The 18,575-nt window shown below is 42.4% G+C and overlaps 3 protein-coding genes and 1 long non-coding RNA gene across 10 annotated transcripts in view; 2 read left to right on the plus strand and 2 right to left on the minus strand.

Moving 5' to 3' along the window:
* The window catches only part of LOC140898367 (uncharacterized), a 29,983-nt gene extending 23,537 nt beyond the window's left edge, over positions 1 to 6,446 (plus strand). The window contains exons 13-16 of one of the 2 annotated variants that reach the window (XM_073312104.2): positions 1,972 to 2,031; positions 3,360 to 3,442; positions 3,808 to 3,902; positions 5,522 to 6,446. In XM_073312104.2, the coding sequence (XP_073168205.1) occupies positions 1,972 to 2,031; positions 3,360 to 3,442; positions 3,808 to 3,902; positions 5,522 to 5,547 (264 nt within the window). In that variant the 3' untranslated portion in view covers positions 5,548 to 6,446. Of the gene's footprint in view, positions 1 to 1,971; positions 2,032 to 3,359; positions 3,443 to 3,807; positions 3,903 to 5,389 lie in introns of both variants that reach the window. The other variant, XM_073312102.2, reaches the window with a different exon arrangement.
* A 383-nt stretch (positions 6,447 to 6,829) lies between these two features.
* Positions 6,830 to 8,757, minus strand: H3-3B (H3.3 histone B). The gene is made up of 4 exons (XM_073312106.1): positions 8,651 to 8,757; positions 7,917 to 8,058; positions 7,645 to 7,798; positions 6,830 to 7,528 (listed from the first exon to the last, which is right to left on the minus strand). Exons 2-4 carry the CDS (start codon positions 8,042 to 8,044, stop codon positions 7,400 to 7,402), a joined length of 411 nt encoding a protein of 136 aa, XP_073168207.1. The 5' UTR covers positions 8,045 to 8,058; positions 8,651 to 8,757; the 3' UTR covers positions 6,830 to 7,399.
* Positions 8,758 to 13,933: 5,176 nt separating this feature from the next.
* On the minus strand, positions 13,934 to 18,533 carry LOC144929415 (uncharacterized). The gene is made up of 3 exons (XR_013634612.1): positions 18,511 to 18,533; positions 15,531 to 15,778; positions 13,934 to 14,541 (listed from the first exon to the last, which is right to left on the minus strand). It is a non-coding gene; the product is annotated as an uncharacterized LOC144929415 (long non-coding RNA).
* Positions 15,383 to 18,575, plus strand: part of UNK (unk zinc finger) — a 68,225-nt gene continuing 65,032 nt past the window's right edge. For 2 of the 6 annotated variants that reach the window (XM_073312094.2, XM_073312096.2), the window contains exon 1: positions 17,895 to 18,293. In XM_073312094.2, coding sequence (XP_073168195.1) covers positions 18,196 to 18,293 — 98 coding nt within the window. In that variant the 5' untranslated portion in view covers positions 17,895 to 18,195. Of the gene's footprint in view, positions 15,534 to 16,708; positions 16,879 to 17,889; positions 18,294 to 18,575 lie in introns of those variants that run through there. The other 4 variants (XM_073312099.2, XM_073312098.2, XM_073312095.2 and 1 more) reach the window with 4 other exon arrangements.

The raw sequence follows: 18,575 nt of genomic DNA on the forward strand, positions 1-18,575 counted from the left end.
GAGGTGTGGGGTGGGGGGGGAGCTTATGAGGGGCTGCTGCTGTATCACTGTGGCTCTTTGGCAATGTACATCGGTAAATTCTGGCTCCTCAGGCTCAGGTTGGCCACCCCTGAGCTAGTGTGTCGGGAGGGAGGGGAATACTACCTGCATTGCTTAGGTTGTCAAACCTAGTGAGAGAACCACATGGCTTGAGTATTCATAAGAGTCTGAAACGTAGTGTTTGGAGCTCAGCAAATCTGTCTCTATTGCATGAGTCAAAACAAAATGGGTTGGTGAGAATGTATTTCCTTTTCCTTACGCAACACAGAGCGCTTGAGAGCCATAGCTCTGTATTTTGAATACATGCATCACGCAGCCTACGTGCACAAGCAACAAGTATCTGGGATACCTATATATTGTGCAAGTGTGGTGCACATTATTGTAGTAGGAAGAGAGCCTGAGACCTAAGCCCTGGGTGAAATGGATTGAGTTGAAGAGGCTGGCTAGTACTGCTCACGATGACATAGTACCGAGTGCAAAAAGGCTCAGTGCTCAGGGGAAAAAAGATATGTGCTCTACCCTTCAGAGTTATAATTTAAGAGCCCAGCTCTGCCACTCTCTTGCCAGCTGAGTAGTAGCATACTCACTGAATAGGCATAATATACACCTCCAAGTTCACCAGCAAATCCTGGGAAGACAAGACTGGTAATTTCCAATCAGATTTAAGCTGACTAAACAAGTAGAACCCCTTTTCCTTTAACAAAATGTCAGGCCTTCTTTAGACCTCACAAAGAAGCAAAATAAAGGCACAGACCAGGCATTGTTTTCCCTCTTCAGCACACTTGTAATATTCTTGTACTGGATCCATTCCTGCCTTTTGTGTATAAACTCCACAAGGAGGGATTTTTGTTGTTTGTCTGGCATACTGATCAGTTGTAAAGTGCGGTGTCCACCTTGTGGTGCTGTAGAAATGCTGAAGAGTAACTCTACGGTTAAGTTGGCTGAGCTGACACAGAACAGACGGGTCTAGGTTCGGAGCGGGTGTGTGGGAGGATGTGGCTGGCAAAAGGAGAGGGACATAGTCTAAATTAGAATCAGCCCCAGCTGGGTTTACAATTACACTTCAGTCATTCAAGCTTGGTGTTTGTGTACTATGAGTACTGGCAGATTAATGTTGGCATTTAAGTTGACGGAGCTCAGATTGTGATGTTGTTACCACACCTCAGTAAGATAAATGTAGGAAGGTCCTATCTCTGCCAGTGCTGTTCGCTCACTCTGGTTCCAGATTCAACCAGCTGGGCAGTATATTCAACAAACCGCCAGTAGGGATTTAATATATAGAAGGATCTTTGCAACCAGAAGAACAGAAAACATTTAAAATAGGGAATCTGATCATTTAAATCCTCAATCAGTTATCTACCTTTCTGGGCCTGATTTACCATTGTCCTGAACCTTGCGTAGATGTTTGTGAAGTAGGTTGAAAACACTACCGTACTAGAATGGCCGTGATTGATGCCCACTATGCACCGGTATAAAGGACTGCACAAGATGGAGGGCAACAGTGAATAAGGTCCTGTGAGTTCAGTAGGGGAGAACACAAACTGAGTATTGCATAACTCCTCCTCCGCACACCGCTCTGCCTGTCTTGACCTGAAATATCCTCTGCTGGTTCCCATCCTTTATTCTTCCTGAACTAAATTATGTGGCAATTTTGTGATCCTGCCAAATCACCACCAGAGGTTAGACGGAGATTATCACCGGGGTTATTTTCACTCATGACCACACTGAATTTGAACCAAAGTCTGAAGAGCTGAAAAGTAAATTTGCTGCACCAACCAACCAGCCGTTGTGATCTGTGGATTTTGCCACCAGCAGAAGGCTTTCTGAAAACCTGAGCTTCTGTATGATTTACATCACTCCTGGTTAAGCGCTCTCTTGCTATTATCTTTCTCTAAAATAAATCTTAAAAGTTGGTTTTGTTTATTTATTCAGGAAGTTTTATTTGACGTGAAAGAAACTGAAGTCTTCATACAAGAGAAAACCTCTTCCAAGGTGAGAAAGGGATGTCTTCAAGTTTAGTTGAAACAGTCTGGCATGTTAGAATATAGATATTCAGGCCTGCCTGTAAAGCCTATACTTTAAGAACTTAGGTGTATTTTTATCACTTTGTTAGTTACAGGGGTTTAAAAACAAAGAATGAAAATCACAGTCCGCCTGTGTGTGGGCCTTCTCTCACTAGGATAGTCTGAGGCCTTGTTCTTAGGCCAAGGCCTTTGGCTAAGCAGCAGAGGCAGCCATAAGCTGGGAAGCGACCGGTCACACCCTCACATTCCAAACCAGTCACACTGAAATAAGGTGGTATTGGGCTGTTAGGAAGACGATCGCATCACCACCAGATAAAGAAACTGATCTTAAGATGGTTAAAGAAAGCTTAGTTTGATAGCATCCTGTCTGGCAAGAACTCACTTATCGATGGTTGTGGTTGTGAAACCCTCATTTCTGTAGTTTTATCTTTTTGGCCTCCACTTTTCTATTGTTAATCTGTCTGGTTCTCTAATTGTTTGTCTGCTATATAATTAATTTTGCTAGGTATAAGTTAATTAGGGTAGTGGGATATAATTGGTTAGAGAATTATGTTACAATATGTTAGGATTGGTTAAATTTCAGTAAAATGATTGGTTAAGGTAAAGTAAACTGAGAATATTACTCTCTAAACTGGGGTCAAACAGGAAGTGGGGGGGAAGGGAAATTGGAATCATGCTTGCTAAGGCGGGGAATAGGGACCGAAGCAGGGCTCTGCGGCGTCAGAGCTGGGAAGGGGGCCACAGGGTAAACTCTCTACGGCGTCAGAGATGGGAACGTAACATTGGAGAACAGACTCTATCGGCATATAGAAATAAGCCCGACTGGTGTGAAGGGCTTTGGAATATGCTTGCTTGGAAACTAACCCTAATAAACATCGCATTGTCTGCACTTAGGACTTCTGGTCTTTTGCTGCTTGCTGTCAGCGTGACAAGAACCAGGGAAGCGGGAGGGTGAAGTGAAAGCCCTCTAACACAGCACATTAGTGATGTTTAAATATCCCGATTTGTGTCCTCTCACTTTCATTAGCATGGTTCTGCTTTTGCATGTTTTTAGCTTGTAGAAAGTGCACTGAGCTTTGTGTGTACACAGCAGTGTCAGAATGTGAAACTATTTTGTGTCTCTTATGCATGGCAGGAGCAGCTCTGACTTCATTCTACATGGAAAAGAATTTCCCTTTGCAGCAATTTATTTAACGCCAGACTAATTCAGTGAACAAACGGCAGGCCCCAGAGATTGAACCCTGAACTGTCAGCTTTGTTGCTAACCAAATCTTTCTCTTGACTTTTACACCATAGGTTCTGTTCCAGTACCCCTATCCAGAGATCTCCTGTGTGGGTCGCCGGTTGGACAGCAACCGTCTTTTTGCCTTCTGTGTTGGGTAAGAGTTGAGTGTGGGCTAAACCTAGTCCGGTGTTTGGGATCATGAATTTATCAATTACATTTTCATGCATAGTCTTAAACCACTCTCAAGTAAGTTAGAGTTAGAAAGCATGTATACTCTTTTGGAGAAAGTCAATAAAAGAAAATGGGGGCTACCAGCCCAGGGTGCAATAGATGTGTGCCATTGCTGTACTTGTACATGGACCACCAGCCTTGCTGTTTCTTAATAGGAAACTGGGACAGATGCACCGGCTGTCGAGATGAGGTCACTCTATGATACTTCCTGTACCTGGACACCATTTTAAGCCCCTTTGTGAATTGCTGGACTTATTATTGTCTATTGAAAGGAATTTTCTTATTCAGGGTTTCACCAGGGACCCCCGAACACAGTACCTTTGACTGTCTTGTGTTTGAATCAAATTCTGAGAGAGAATGTGAAGAAATTATCAAGAGAATTGGTAAGCATACATTTTACTGTTTTAGATGTAAATTAGAGTAAAAAAGATGGAAGTTCTTTGTGTTCTGCAACATGCAAGTACTGACTTCCACTTTCTGTGAGGTACTAGCACCTGTAGGTAAAAAGAAATGTTTTAATGTGATCTTCTAAAGGTTGTGCTTAAATCCCACTGAAGCTGATAGATCCTGAACATGGTCCGTAAGTTAAAGATATGCATGTACTTTAGTGCTTTCCTGAAGCGAGGCCTGAGATCGTGAAGTAATTCTTCTCTGGAAAATGCCCTTTGTTTAACTGTCCCAATCACAAGATCTAATGAGCTGTACCCATGTGTGAAGTTTGGTGTTTTGGAAACTCTCCCTGTTGAGAACAGGTGGGCTAAAAAAGCATAAGGCATGGGAAAGATGTAAACCACAAGTAACTGTTTGTTTACTTCCATTCCTTGTTGTGATGTCTAATTAGCACAGGAGTAGGTAAAATGAAATATTTTAATGTGATTTTTTTAAAGGAAAATTCTAGTGATTCCTATAATACTGTACCTAATTTATTTACCACATACCCAACCAGTTTTAGGTAACAGCTGGTAGAAATACTAAAGTTTCAGTACCTGTTCTCAGTGAATGGAGTTGTATTGTTTCAAGGGGCTAATATTTAAAGATACTTTTCCAAATAGGACTGAATCAAGCTGTGGGAAGTTCCATTGCTTGTAAGCCTTGGATTTTATTTAACCAGGTATCTAAGGGTAGGTCTACGCAGCAAAAAACACAACAAAGAATGTAGCAGTGAGTCTGAGCCCAGGTCAACTGATTTGGGCTTGCAGCATGGGGCTAAAAATAGCAGCGTAGATATTTGGGCTGGAACCCTGGGCTCTGAAACCGGACAAGAATCTGAGAGCCTGGGCTCCAGCCTGAACCTGAAAGTTTACACTAGTTTTAGCTGTGGTGTGACTCAAGTCAATTGACCATGGCTCTGAGACTGCACTGCTGCAGGTCTTTCTTTTTTTTTTTTTCTGTGTAAACACCCCCAAAAGGTACCTATTGGGCAACACCCCTGTGAGGTAGGGCAATGCATTTATTGCCATTTTACAGCAGGGGAACTGAAGCAGGGGCTAAGCAACTTGCCCGTGGTCACAGGAAAAGTCTGTGCTAGAGCAGGGATTGAACCTCAATCTCCCAAGTCCTAGTGCCCTAACCACTGGACTGTCAAGATGGTGATACCCAGTTTGCTTAACCTTCTGCATTTAAGATGTTTTCAAGTGATTTACATCATAATTCAATGCCCTTGTTAGAATCTTGTATTATTACCCTGTAGTATTTGGTCACTTATCTTAGTGCTGTTCAGAGTATCCATAATTTGGGATATGAAGGTATTAACACTGACATTTTTGTCCCAAATAAATCATTCTGCAAAGAGGAAAAGGGTGCTGGTGCCACCCTTAAAACTTAAAGAGTTTTCAGAAGAGTAACTGGTAATAAGTACTTGTTCCCTCAGCTGCTGGATTTAAACACACTGAATGGTTTGTCTGATGAGAAGGTGGAGTGATGGCTCTAACTCAAGAGCATTCTTGGGGCACTCCAGTGACCCACATTTGGAGCCCTGGTGACAATTCCATCCTATTTTCAGATGTTAAGACCTTGACAACGGATTAAGAGGCTGTCTTCACCTGTAATGAACTGAATTTAGGATTTTAAACTGTCAGAACTTTGGAAGGAAGCATTTCAAATGCATTCTGTTCTAAGCTATCAGTCTGAAGGCCAAGGCTAACTTACTGCCCAGTCTCAACATCATAAACTGTTCTTTCTTTAAAAAATTCCCCATGGAGAATTTCACTTGTGGAATAAAACAAGATGGGAATAACAGCTGTTCCCAGTGTCAATTTTTCCATGTTTGACTTACTAGTAGTGTGGATGCAAGTATTCTAGAACGGCCAAGGAAAAAGAGAATGACCTCCCTCCCCACAGCAAGTTGAAAAGGACAGCAATTTCAGTATCTTTAGTCAAATTAAGATATAACTGCTACCACTGAAGTGTTCACAAATTACATGTTTTAGAGTTTCAACTAAGTTCACCCCTCCACCTATGTGTTCCAGGAGGAGGGGGAGTTTTATTAGCAATGCCTTTCTTGCTTCCATTTTCTGAGGGAAAGTTGAAAGCAGGGAACAAGTTAAGAATAATAATTCTAGGAAGGAAAAAAAAATTGGAAGTGAAACAAAAGATGTTGAAATTTTATTCCTTCTAGAACTTGCTCACAACCTGTAACTTGAGTTAAATAGTTGAAGAAAAAATCTAACCTTTTCAAAAGCACCTAAAATTTGACTGTCAAGTTAGAAGGCTCCTCCTAAATTAAAACCTCAGTGTTCAACTAAGATCTCCCATGCTTGCTCCTAAAACTTAGAACTCCAAGGAAAATACATACTTAAAATTGAAGTGACTTCACAATGTAGTTAGTTGAGACTATTCTTTTCTGAACCATTAATATCAATACTTTAATGGCCCTAGGTTAGTCATTAAGACAACCCATTAGAGCCTTAACTCTTTTTGCAGCCTGTTTGATGTGCTTTGGTTTTAGGGAACAGAAATTAGTGTATACTAATGCACCTTGAAGGTAGCTTAAGGCCTTCTTCCCTCTCCAAAAAAATAAATCAATCTTTGCTACTGTTATTTAAGGAGTGGGACCAACTAAGCTCTGCCTTCCAGCCTAGACAAGACCACTTCCTAATTTAAAACATGACCTTCACAAAAGCAGCTAGAGGACAAAAGCTCAAGTTTTCCCTGGTTCAGGTCACTTGTAAGGACTAGCCACAAACTAGTGCAAGAATATTCTCAAGTATTACACTACCTCTCCACAGGGCAAAGATTATTAACTCACTCCCTTCAAACATTTTATCTAGCTTGTTTAACTCCATGGACATCAATGACAGGACACCTCACATGTGAATGTAAAACATTTAATTTAAAAATGTTGACACTACAATATATAAAATAGCTATTATAAATGCACATAGTGTATTCTATAGCTGCCAGGTTTACGTTTTTAGGAAACTGTAAGTTACACTGTGGTTAAGACTTGTAGTTTCACCCTCTGAAAGTCCACATTCTATCACAGTGATGTATGGTCAGACTTAACAGCCCCAATTGTTAAACACTTGGATCAAGTCATAACCAGTTTTATTGCAAAAGGACCCTGTACACATTTATATCAATTCTAGTACCTTACAATTTTAGCTACCCAACAAGTCATTAACATACAGAAACATGCATGAGAAGCAAGAAAGATCACCCATCCCTTCTGCATATTAGCAACTTGTCACTCTTGAGCAACAAGGCTCACATCACTGAGGTTTATGTGAACAGTCACTTTTCGCATTCATCCTGAGTGAAAGATGGAATGACTTAAGTACAAATGCAACATATTATAAACAATTTCTTACAAAAAAGTCACAAATTAAAACCAAAGTATTTTACAGAATTTACTACAAAACACCATAAAAACTGCTTTCTCTTAAGCTCTCTCTCCCCGTATCCTGCGAGCCAGCTGGATGTCTTTGGGCATGATGGTGACTCTCTTGGCATGGATGGCACATAGATTTGTGTCCTCAAACAGACCCACCAGATATGCTTCACTAGCCTCCTGTTTTTAAAAAAAGGCAAGAGTAAAGAGTGTTAGAAGCCTTCCAAAAGCAACACATGCTCCCCCAACTTCCTAAGTTACCATAAGCAGCAGCGAGGTCACTAGTAGTACAATACCTGCAGTGCACCAATGGCTGCACTCTGGAACCTCAAGTCTGTTTTGAAGTCTTGAGCAATTTCCCTTACCAACCTCTGGAAGGGAAGCTTACGGATCAACAGCTCTGTTGACTTCTGATAACGACGAATCTCACGAAGGGCCACAGTACCAGGCCTAGAAGGAACAATAAGAGACTTCAGTCCAGGAGGATATCCCAACGCGTTGTTCCAGCTCCAAGTCTAGAGTTGCAGGATATTCTCGGGCACCGCCTCCGCAAGGTTCTTTTCCTTACCTGTAGCGATGAGGTTTCTTGACGCCACCAGTAGAGGGAGCGCTTTTCCTAGCCGCTTTAGTGGCCAGCTGTTTACGTGGAGCTTTGCCACCAGTGGACTTACGGGCAGTCTGCTTTGTACGGGCCATTTTCCCTCACTTACCTAAAAGGGGAACAGGCACGTATGACACAGGGAAGCACCCACCCCACCATTAAACCTCCTCCTTTCCTCACGAAAACTCCCCCCGTCCCCGATCTGTGCTCCCCAGCATGGGGACAGCAGGCCCCGCCATCGGCAAAACCGCCCCCGTCTTCCTCCCCACGCAGAGGCGTGGGCACAGCGCTGCCAGCCCCAGGCAACAGATGTCCGTGGGCTGCCTCCCCTCCCCCGCGCGGCAGGCACGCCGGCCGCCAGCGGCCTCCCCTGGGAGGAGGAGGAGGAGTCACGGCTCCCCCGCCCCCGCTTCTCGGAGAGAAGAGTGAGTCACGGCCGCCTCCCTCAGCCTGCGGCCGGCCGGCGAGTCCCAGGCGGCGGCTGCCGCCGCGGAGCACGGGAAGGCCACCTCCGGCAGGCCCGCTCCACGCAGACAAGGGATCGCGCCGCTTCCTCCGGGGCGAAGCCGGCCAGACACGGTCCCGAGGCCTGGCGCGAGTCTCATCCGACGCCCCCAGGAGCTGCGCTCAGCAGTGCCAGTCGGCCCATCGTGTTGTCCCCACGGGAGCCGCTCGCTGCCCGGCGCGGAACAAACACTCACCGCCTGTCCGAGGATCCGCCGGCTGCTGCTATAATCCGCTCCGCGCACGGAACCCAGCCTAGCCAACAATCCCCCTCACTGTCCTCTCCCGCTCCGAGGGCCGGCTTTTTATAGAGGGGGCGGCAGGCGGCGTGATGACCTCATAATACCTGGAAACGGCGCACCTCCCCATTGGCCGGGGCTTCCGCCGGCGCCGTGCCGTCACAGGACACAAAGGTGGTGCTCCGTTTTCTCAGTGCTGATTGGATGCAAGCTTGGCTGCTGATTGGTTGTTAAAATAGCACGCCGATTGGCTACTGGGAGGCAGGACTGAGCCAATCAGAACTATCTCCAGGTTTCTTGTTCTGATTGGACGAAATGGAACATGCTTTGGATCCTACCCTTTGTTGTAAAGCTCCACAATGGAAAGGCAATAGGAAGGCAGTGTGTATGAATGTCCTAAGCGCAGCTGGGAGGACAGCTGGAGGACAGGGAGCTCAATAGAAGCATGCTGGAGGCTTTATTAATGTCTGTATATCAGCTCCTAAAGTCCCTCATAAAAATGTATGTTAACAAAAATGCAGTTAATCTTCCCTTTTAAATAATAACCATTATTAATAGTGAAGTAACTTCATTTTCTAAAGCATTGTTCAGGCACAAAACACTAATTAGTAAACTTTATTTTCTATAATGTCTTTCATACTCTATGTACCAACACTTGAAATCTATGACAAATTCAGGGATGTTTGTGGATTAAAATCTTTTAATTCTACTGAAATACACTGAATTTGTTTTTTAAAGATGAAGCAGGGAATATTATAAATACTTGGCTAAGGATAAGGATGGTCCTTTCTAAATACGGACAGTCTGAGTGGGTAAATTCATTAAAAAATAAAGCAAAACAATTAGTAATGTAATAAATTTGATCTTTACAACACATTTCATATACCAAGGCCTTGATCTTGCATACATCATGCGTAAAGTTAAAGCATTGGGCTTCATGGAATTCATTGCAGGATCAGGGCCTTATGTGCTAGTGATTTTCATACACAACACACTGTCATTAAGATTATTTTCTGTCTCTCATACACAAACCTATTCATAACATTTATTTTATACAACAGATACATAGCTATACATACTGAAAAATAAAGTTAAATAAGAAATACGTAATATCTGTGTATTTATATATCTCCACAACATGGATCCCCCTTGTATCTAAAACCCTACGAATACAATAAACCTGATTTATAGTTATATAATAACTATAATAATAATAATACAGCGATATAAAGGAAGAAACTTATGCCCCAATTCTAGAAATACATGTGGACTTAACTTTGAGCACATGAGCAGTCCCACTCAAATCAATAGATGCAATCCAGAGCCCTGCAGATCCTGCTGGTCCCACAGGACCCGCTACCATAATAATGGGAATGGGTAAAATGCACTTTATTGAGGGCAGGATTGAGTGGGCAAAAAAACCCAACAGACTGTGGTAATTTGCAGGAAAACACTAAAACTTTTAATACTTAAATGTAAGTGAGGGACTGAGATTTGATGTCTATTATAACAGAGATTAAAGTATTTTTTACATGGTTTAAGCAAGATTTGTTTTATTCTTTTAGTGGTAAAAATTGTCTGAATTCCGTATATATATAGAATATACTAATTGACTATTTATTTTATTTTAGTAACTTGGGGGAATCTGTCTCTCTTGTGGGATCTAAGGATTTTGTGGGTGGGAGCAGGATAAAAACACAAGAAAAAATGTGGGAGCGGGTGGAAGTGGGTATTGCAGGGCAGGGCAGAACGAGAGCAGAATTTAAAAGAAAGTCCTGCACAGGGCTCTAGTGCAATCTTGACCCTACTGGAGTCAATAGGAGTCTGATCATTGACTTCAGTTGGACCAGGAGTTTACCTGTGAAACTGTTCATATGCTTAAAATTAAGCTTATTTATAAGTATTTGCAAGATTGAGGCCCTAGCACTTACAGCTCACTCATCCTCAACTTCTTACTGACGCAGAACTCCTAGTGCCATCATATAGCACTATCTTCAACATCAGCATGTATACAAACATTAACAAAGGTATCAATATAACATTTTTACAAAATTGGATAGGAAGAAAAAAAACAAAATATGAATATATCAAAACTGGGAAAACTTCTGAAAAGTTCACAGAAAATAAATCATTAATATGTAAGTCTTCACCAGCACCACATTTCAAAAATTTCAGTTTTCTTCTTGTCAGCAGCATTAACATCCCACGATCCACATCCATATAGCCTATGAAAATGGTTACGCTTTTCACCAGTTGCATGTCTGTATATTTCAAGATGCCACGTATTTTCTACATTCTCTTAAAGGAAGCCATAGCTGAGTGAGCCATCTTTTAGTCTTCTTCAGATTTCTTTGGAACAGCCTCCTTGGTTGAATATATATGATACCAAAGAATTCAATAATCTACTGCTTCTACAGCTGATCTGTTAATTGTGATGTCTGCTTGCATCCTGTTGTTGTGTCAACGTATGTGCAATTTGTTTTTGTTACATTCAGGAATAGTCCATATTCCTCACAAAACTGTTTTTACAGACTTCAGCATTTGTTGCATTGCATTGATGGTTGTAGCAAAGAGAGTTGAGTCATCAGCAAATGTGAGTTTGGTTAAGAGGTGACCTCCAATGGAAATCCCAGCTCCTTCCACTTTGTAAAAATCTTCAAGACTTGTCTCATAATAAATTCTGCACATATGTTAAAGAGGGCTGGGGACAAAATACACCCCTGTCTCTCACCCTACTCAGGAGAAAACTGCTTACTGCTGTTCACACCATGGTCTGCTGTTGGTGGTAGAGACTTGCACTGAGTTTAGTCAGATTGGAATCTGCATGCTTGCTAATATCGTCCAAAGGTGGTCATGTCAGATAGTATCAAACACTTTTGATAGTCAATGAATCATATGGTTGGCGGATGACTGTATTCTCTACATTTTTCAGTGATGTGATGGATATTTGCAATTTGGTCAGGGGTGTTTCAGCACTCTCTGAAACCAGCTTGTGGTGGTAGTTCTGCCGCTATACTTCTTTTCAGGCAATTCTGGATTATGTAGAACAGAACTTTGCTTGTGTGCACTATCAGGGAGATAAGACGATAGTTACTACCCTCTGTTATTTTTCCCTTTTCTGGCAAGGTCAGAAAAATTCTCTTCATCCAGTTGTCCAGCCAATTTCTAGTCATCCATATATCATCACAGATTTACCACATAAAATCAGTATTGCTTTCGCCAGTTGCTTTTAACAGTTCTTCAGGAACGTTATCTACCACTCCTCTGGTCCTTTCCCAGGCTTTAATTTCATAATAGCACGCACCGTGTCCTCTCACAGGATTAGTGGCTCAACAGACACCAGCATGACACAAACTTATATACTTTGGTCACGTTAGGCATAGAGATGGAAATAAACTTGAGAAAGTTATTATGAAAGGGATGGGGAGGGCCATCATAGTCAGGGACAACCAGTGAGGAGATGGATGGATGGTGTGCAGCAGATCACTGGAAGGTCAGCTGTTGAGTACTCAAAGTTAACAATGGATCATGAAGGCTTCTGAAAATTCTGCTATGATATCACTGATATTCAGACATAAATAAATTTAGTTATGTACTTACTTTGTAGTAAGTAAGATTGTGTCTGTTTAGAAATGTAACCACCTCAAAGATTATATTTTACTAAATGAAACCATTTCATTACATTTTTAACAACTGATAGGCTAAATCATGCAATCCTTACTTCAATGAGAATTTGAATAGGATAAACAGGATCAGGCCCAAAATGCCTGACAGGGACTATGGCATTGTTTTCACATGTATTGTACATAGGGCATAAACTGAACACCTAAAATTGCCTGCTCTATATTGATTCCTGATCACATCTATAAGTCCTGAAAACTGAAATAAAGAATTACATATTCAAATAGATATTGCACCAGGTTTAGCACCCTCCCAATTCACAGATTAAAAACAGAAGTGAGGGTGAAAGGCAGAACCAGTACTGCACAGAAGTTCAGAAAGAGCTCTTTCTAAACATCTAACAAAGCCCTACCACTTCATTACCATCATCCCCATACACTACAGAAGAAGTAAATAAGCCCCTTATGGTCACACAAAGTGGAAAAGCTGCTGGCAGGGATAGCATTTATCCCAAATTCCTTAGGGGACGATCATTGTTGGCAGACCAATTCAAGATTATAAATTAATGGAGAGGTGTGACAGAGTGCTGAGGCCTCACAGATGAGTCAGTACTCTGATCACTGTAGCCTCAATTAATTTCCCCAGTAACAGCTGATTGAGGGGAAAGGGAGGAATGAGCTAATCAGTTGAGGAGGAAGGGTGAGTTAAAGAATTAATTGATCCATCAGATGACAATATTGATAAAAGCCAGGAAAGACTTGTTATGGGGGAGGACAGGGCTCTCTGTGTCCAGATTGAAGGTGATCCAAAAGAAAAGAGATATCTTGTCTTTCCAGGGCCCTGATGAAGGTCCCATAGGGATTAGGACTGTTGTGTTGCACTATACAAGTGTTAGTGGAGGGGACTTGAATAACTTATACAGAGTGGGCACTAAAAGATGAGTCTCTGAGCAGTTCTTAGGTCAGCCAAGGATGGGAAGAGGGCAGACAGGCACCCCATCACAAGAGGGTATTACTGGCCCATCTCACCCCTATCTTTGAGACCATTCTGCGAAAGGAACAGGCCAGCTTCAGACCTGGACAAAGTTGCTGCGAGCAGGTTTTCACCATTACTAATTTCATTGAGGCTGGTTTTCAGTGGAATCTAAAAACTGGAACAGCATTGACAGGTTTATCTGCTGCATACAATGAAATATGGAGATATAGGCTGTTACTCAAGGCATGAAGCGTCATCAAATGCCATAGCATTATGTGACTCCTGGCCACAATGTTGAGCAACTGTAGATACTGTGTTCTCTTGAATGGGCAGATCAGCAAAGCACACACCCTTAATTATGGTCTGTCTCAATGATCCATGTTGACTCCTTCACTATTCAACGTCTGCATTAGTGACTTATGCTGAGAACAACACTCTTGCGGTACCATACAAAGACCTCATCACCATCAGTGACCTCCTCAATGCCAGCCTCAGGTTAATGGCAGAATACTTTCAATACTGAAAGCTCTGTCATAATTCCTCCAAAACCTTGGTAATAGTCTTTCACCTAAACAATAACGCTGCCAAGGAATGACTTAATGTCACCCTTCACAGTGAATGAGTCCAAAACTAGCTCCATCCAATGTACTTGGGTGTAAATTTGGACAGAAGCTTGAATTTTAAATTTTATCTGGTAAAGACATGCAAAAAGGTAAAAGGAAGAACTAGTCATGTCCAAAAACCAACATGGGGTGCTGATGCACACACCTTTCAAACAGCAATGGTAGCACTGATGTACTTGAATGCTGAATAGTGTGCACCAGGCAGGGTGGGCAGCTTATGTACCAAATCTCTGGATATGCAAGCTTAATATCACAATAAAAATTATAACTGGAACATTAAAATTGACACCCATTCAACGGTTGTCTACTCTGGCACATGTACCCCTACCCAAAATCCTGGAGGGAGACATATACAGCTTGTGAGTACAACTGAATTCATGAAGACCTCCAGAACCTCTTGTAGACATGCCTGAAATCTCACAAGCCTTTTTATGATTTGCCTAAAGCTCTTAAAGCATCCTCATTCAATCCTGAGGCACACTGGAAAGAATTCTGGGATAATGGTAATATCCAAATCCTGACTGACAACCAGACAAAAGAACTTCCAGGCTTCAACCTACCTCAGAAACAATGGTCCACGTTGCACCATTTCAGAACATCACATGGCAGATGCTATCATCTCTTACACCTCTGGAAGATGAGAGACAACATAGTGTGACTGTGGACATAAGTTGCAAACTATTGATCACATTGTAAATCAGTATCTGCTTCAATCATTTGTTGGTGGCAACTCATAATTACACCAAGCCACTTCCAAAGCTACCCCACCAGCCCACTAATCTAGATTTGGTTAGCTGAACATTGCTAATCACCTCTCTTGCCATATGCAATAAGAAGTTCTGCACAGATGTGGGTTATACACTAACTCAGACTTGTACTAGTATGATGTGACAGGATCCATCACATGCTGCAGGATAGGGACTGCTGTGGTTTACACATATGTATCCTCTCCACCTAATGTCTTCATTCTCTGTTTAATTTTCCTGTTCTTTGGGGTTTGCACATAAAGAAGTTACTTTTTATGAAAGCAAAATAATTAGATATAAATAAAACTATTTTGCATTCATTTATCTAATGGTGGTCTTTTTGTGCTTTCAACAGAGAAGGGATCTTAGTAGCTGAAACTTTGGAACAGGGACCTACTTATACTCCATTCCATCCAAAGCCAAGACTCATGGGCTGCAAGGAGGAGCCCATTTTAATTTGACTCATTGGGTGCTTAGAGACAATGAACATGCTAGCCTTCCAGAAACTCTAGAAGTTCAAACACTCTGACAACTGAAAAAATCCTTTGCATGTTTTTTTACTGGATGGTACACTATTAACACTGCAGATAAATCCGTGGTTAGTGTTTATTAACAAGAGTTATGTCCTGATTCTAGACTTTTTTTCTGTAATTCTATAATGATGATTGCCCAAGCCTCTAATTATAGAAATACTTTTATAGCTTTTTGTTCTGGTTTAGGACTCAAGAGGAGCTATCCAGCAGTTACAGAAAATGAAACTAAAACTAAAACAAGCTGTGACAGGAAGGCGCATATGCAAAATTCCAAAGATACATGGATCTACTCAGACACATACAGATAATAAAATACAAAGTGCAGACAAAACAAACTTACCAGGTAAAACCTAACTGTTCTGTGTTGCCTTTCATTCAGAGTGTATGTTGGGTTTTCCTAACTGGAGCAAGGAAGAGAACTAGCAGAGGAAACCAGGGTAGTGCCAGGTCTAATTGGTCTAGAAAAAGTCAGTTTGTTTGGCTTAAACCAGTGATTTTCAAATGAGGGTATGTGGAACCACTCCTGGTGGCCCACAGAGCTGGCTGTTCACATGGTGCTGATAATTCCTTGCGTGCAGCTGTAAGTTCCTTTAAAACACAGGTACAAACAGATTAAACATTGACATAATATTACTTTATAAACAAATGTCGTAGCTACTATAGGGATTCTGTGCAATCACAAATGGGAGGGTAGATTAGCTATCCAATAGCACTATGAAAAGTTTAGCTCCCCTGGGTTAAACAGTGCCACAACATCTTAGTCTTAAATGGAGGTGAGTGTGTGTGTGTATATATATAAAACTTTTTATGATTTGAGTATTATTTGATAATCCAACATTTCTCCTTCTACAGGCTAATCACTTACTGTGATTTATTTGTTTATATATTTGGCCTTGTCTAAGCACAAAATTTGTAACTATACTGATATAGTTAAAGTAGTACAACTCCTACAAGTGTGGACACGGTTATACTGTATAAGATACTTATACATTTGATCTTATTCCTGTAAATGTAGGATAAGGAGCTCTTAAACTGTATCAGCATAACTGTGTCCACACTGGGCATTGTAGCAGTGTAACTATTTAGGTTAAAAAAAAATCACACCCCTAAGGTCAAGTTTACATTCAAAAGTTAAGTCAACCCAACTGCGTCACTCATGGGTGTGAAAAATCTGCACCCCAACGACCTAGTTAAACCAAGCTAACCACTGGTGTAGACAGTGTTAGGTCAACAAGAGAATTATTGACTGTTGGGGAGGTGGATTAACTACTGCAAGGGGAATACCCCTACCCTCTCTGAAGTGAGTGACTATGCTGAAGTGTAGCTGTACTGCAATAGCATTTTGATTGTAGACATTACCTAACCAAAATAGTTATACTGATACAAAAACTGTGTAGACCAGGCCTAACAGTTTAATATTAACATTGTTTAATTTGTGCATAGTGGCCAAGTTAAAATGAAAGATGTTCCTCTCATAAATCCTTGTGCTCTTTCCCTCTCTTCCTCAACTCTAAATAGCCCAGTGGGTTTAATAATTATGTGTTGAGCCTGAGATATCAAAATTCTGTGTACAAAGGCTTACATCATCTCCCCATGGAAGAAGATAATTTACACGCAAAACTCTGCAAAATTCCTGAGGAAATGTTCCTTTCGGGAGAGGTTTTTTTCTCCCTTGGAAGGCATGAAAGGTGTGTACAATAACCCAACATTGATACAGAATCTGGGGTTAGCTATAAAGAGGCAGCTTCTCCATACAACTCTCTCCATCTTTCTCAAATCGAGTGTGCTGTTATTTATTCATTGCCTATTTTTGGACCTTTTCTGCCTTGTGGGGTAAGGTAAGCAGTACAGAGAAGGGAAATGTAGAAATTAACACTACAGAATCCAGCAGAATGTCATGCAGAAGCTGAATGTCTGTCTTTTGTTTGGTTTCAGAGTAGCAGCCGTGTTAGTCTGTATTTTCTTTTTGTCTTTTGTTTGTAAGTAGGGGAGGGAGAGAAAATGAAGTTGTATACAGAAAATACCCCCCTAATCCTCTGCAAACCAACTCATCCATGACCTTCACAAAAGCCGTGTGTCCCAAAACATACACTATTCACAAAGGTCTTTCTCTCAATTTACTGTAGGAAAAAAAGTCAATTGTTGTCAGGACAATACTTAAGGACCACGTTTATTACAAAGTCTACTGTTTAAAAAATCAGTAGATTACAAGGTATTACAGCAATGGCATGTCTCCCCACATCCTATTTTACCATAACTTGGAATAATTCTATTTTTATTTTTTTATTACTTAGATGGATAATGTCTATTTTAAAGTTTTTTTTTCAATTTAGAGCTATTTAAATTTTCACCATTGTTTTAATTAAGCCCATGATTTCCCACAAGTTGTCAACATCACATGTGAATATATACACTGTAAAGAGCCTTGAATCAAACTCTGATAAGTTCTCAAGCAGCATTTTCTTACTTTGCCTATGTATACATTTGTATTATTGAAAATATTTTTTTCACTGGTTTGTGTGGGTGGGTGTGCATAGTGAACTCTACATTTACCAATGACCTTTCTAACCACAACCCTCCCTTATCTGGGCTGTGGTTACAGGTCTGAATCTCTAGTGTATGCACCCCACTTAATCTGCACTACTTCCATGTCCCCACTGAACTACCAGCTCTTTCCCCTGCCTCCAGAAGGTGCAGAGCTAGGCTTCCCAGGGGCAGCAGAACTACAACTTCCATCAAGCCCCTCGCTGAAGGAAGTCCAGGGCAATGTCCGCACAGTGCCCCTGGGAGTTGTAGTTCTACAGGCCGGAAGCCTCGCCAAGCTGTGTCCCGGGTTGGTGGAGTTTGCGCGAGCGCCCGGCCTTCAAATCCCATCATGCTTTGCGCACCGGGGCGGTAATGGCGGCGGCGGCGCCTGCGCATTGCGGTCTCCGTGCGGACCGCGCAGAGTGAATAATAAAGTCTCCTCGGCGGTAGCGGCGGCGGAGGGAGCGGAAGGCAGGAGCATGTCGAAGGGCCCGGTGGCGAGCGGCCCCCCTGCGGCCGGGCCAGCGGCCCCCGCCAGCGCGTTGCAGGCGCAGCCCGAGAAACCGCAGCACTACACGTACGTAGCGAGAACACCCGCCGCCGCCGCCCTCCGCCCGGCGCCCGCCCGCGCGCCACACACGCCTGACGTCAGCGGGCAGCGTGCGGCACGCGCGCACGGAGACCAACAGCCCGCCCGGCACCGGCTGGAACCGGCCGTGGCCGGCGCGGGCCGGTGGGATCCCGCCTTAGGGGAGGGGGCGGGGCAGGGCAGGGCAGGGATTGAAGTGACTCACCTTACCCCCACGCGCATACTCCCACACGCACTGACCATGATGCACTGGGGCCGCCCCTCTCCCCC

The sequence above is a fragment of the Lepidochelys kempii genome, chromosome 14 (assembly GCF_965140285.1).
Source record: "Lepidochelys kempii isolate rLepKem1 chromosome 14, rLepKem1.hap1, whole genome shotgun sequence".
In the NCBI taxonomy this organism is placed as follows: Eukaryota; Metazoa; Chordata; order Testudines; family Cheloniidae; genus Lepidochelys; species Lepidochelys kempii.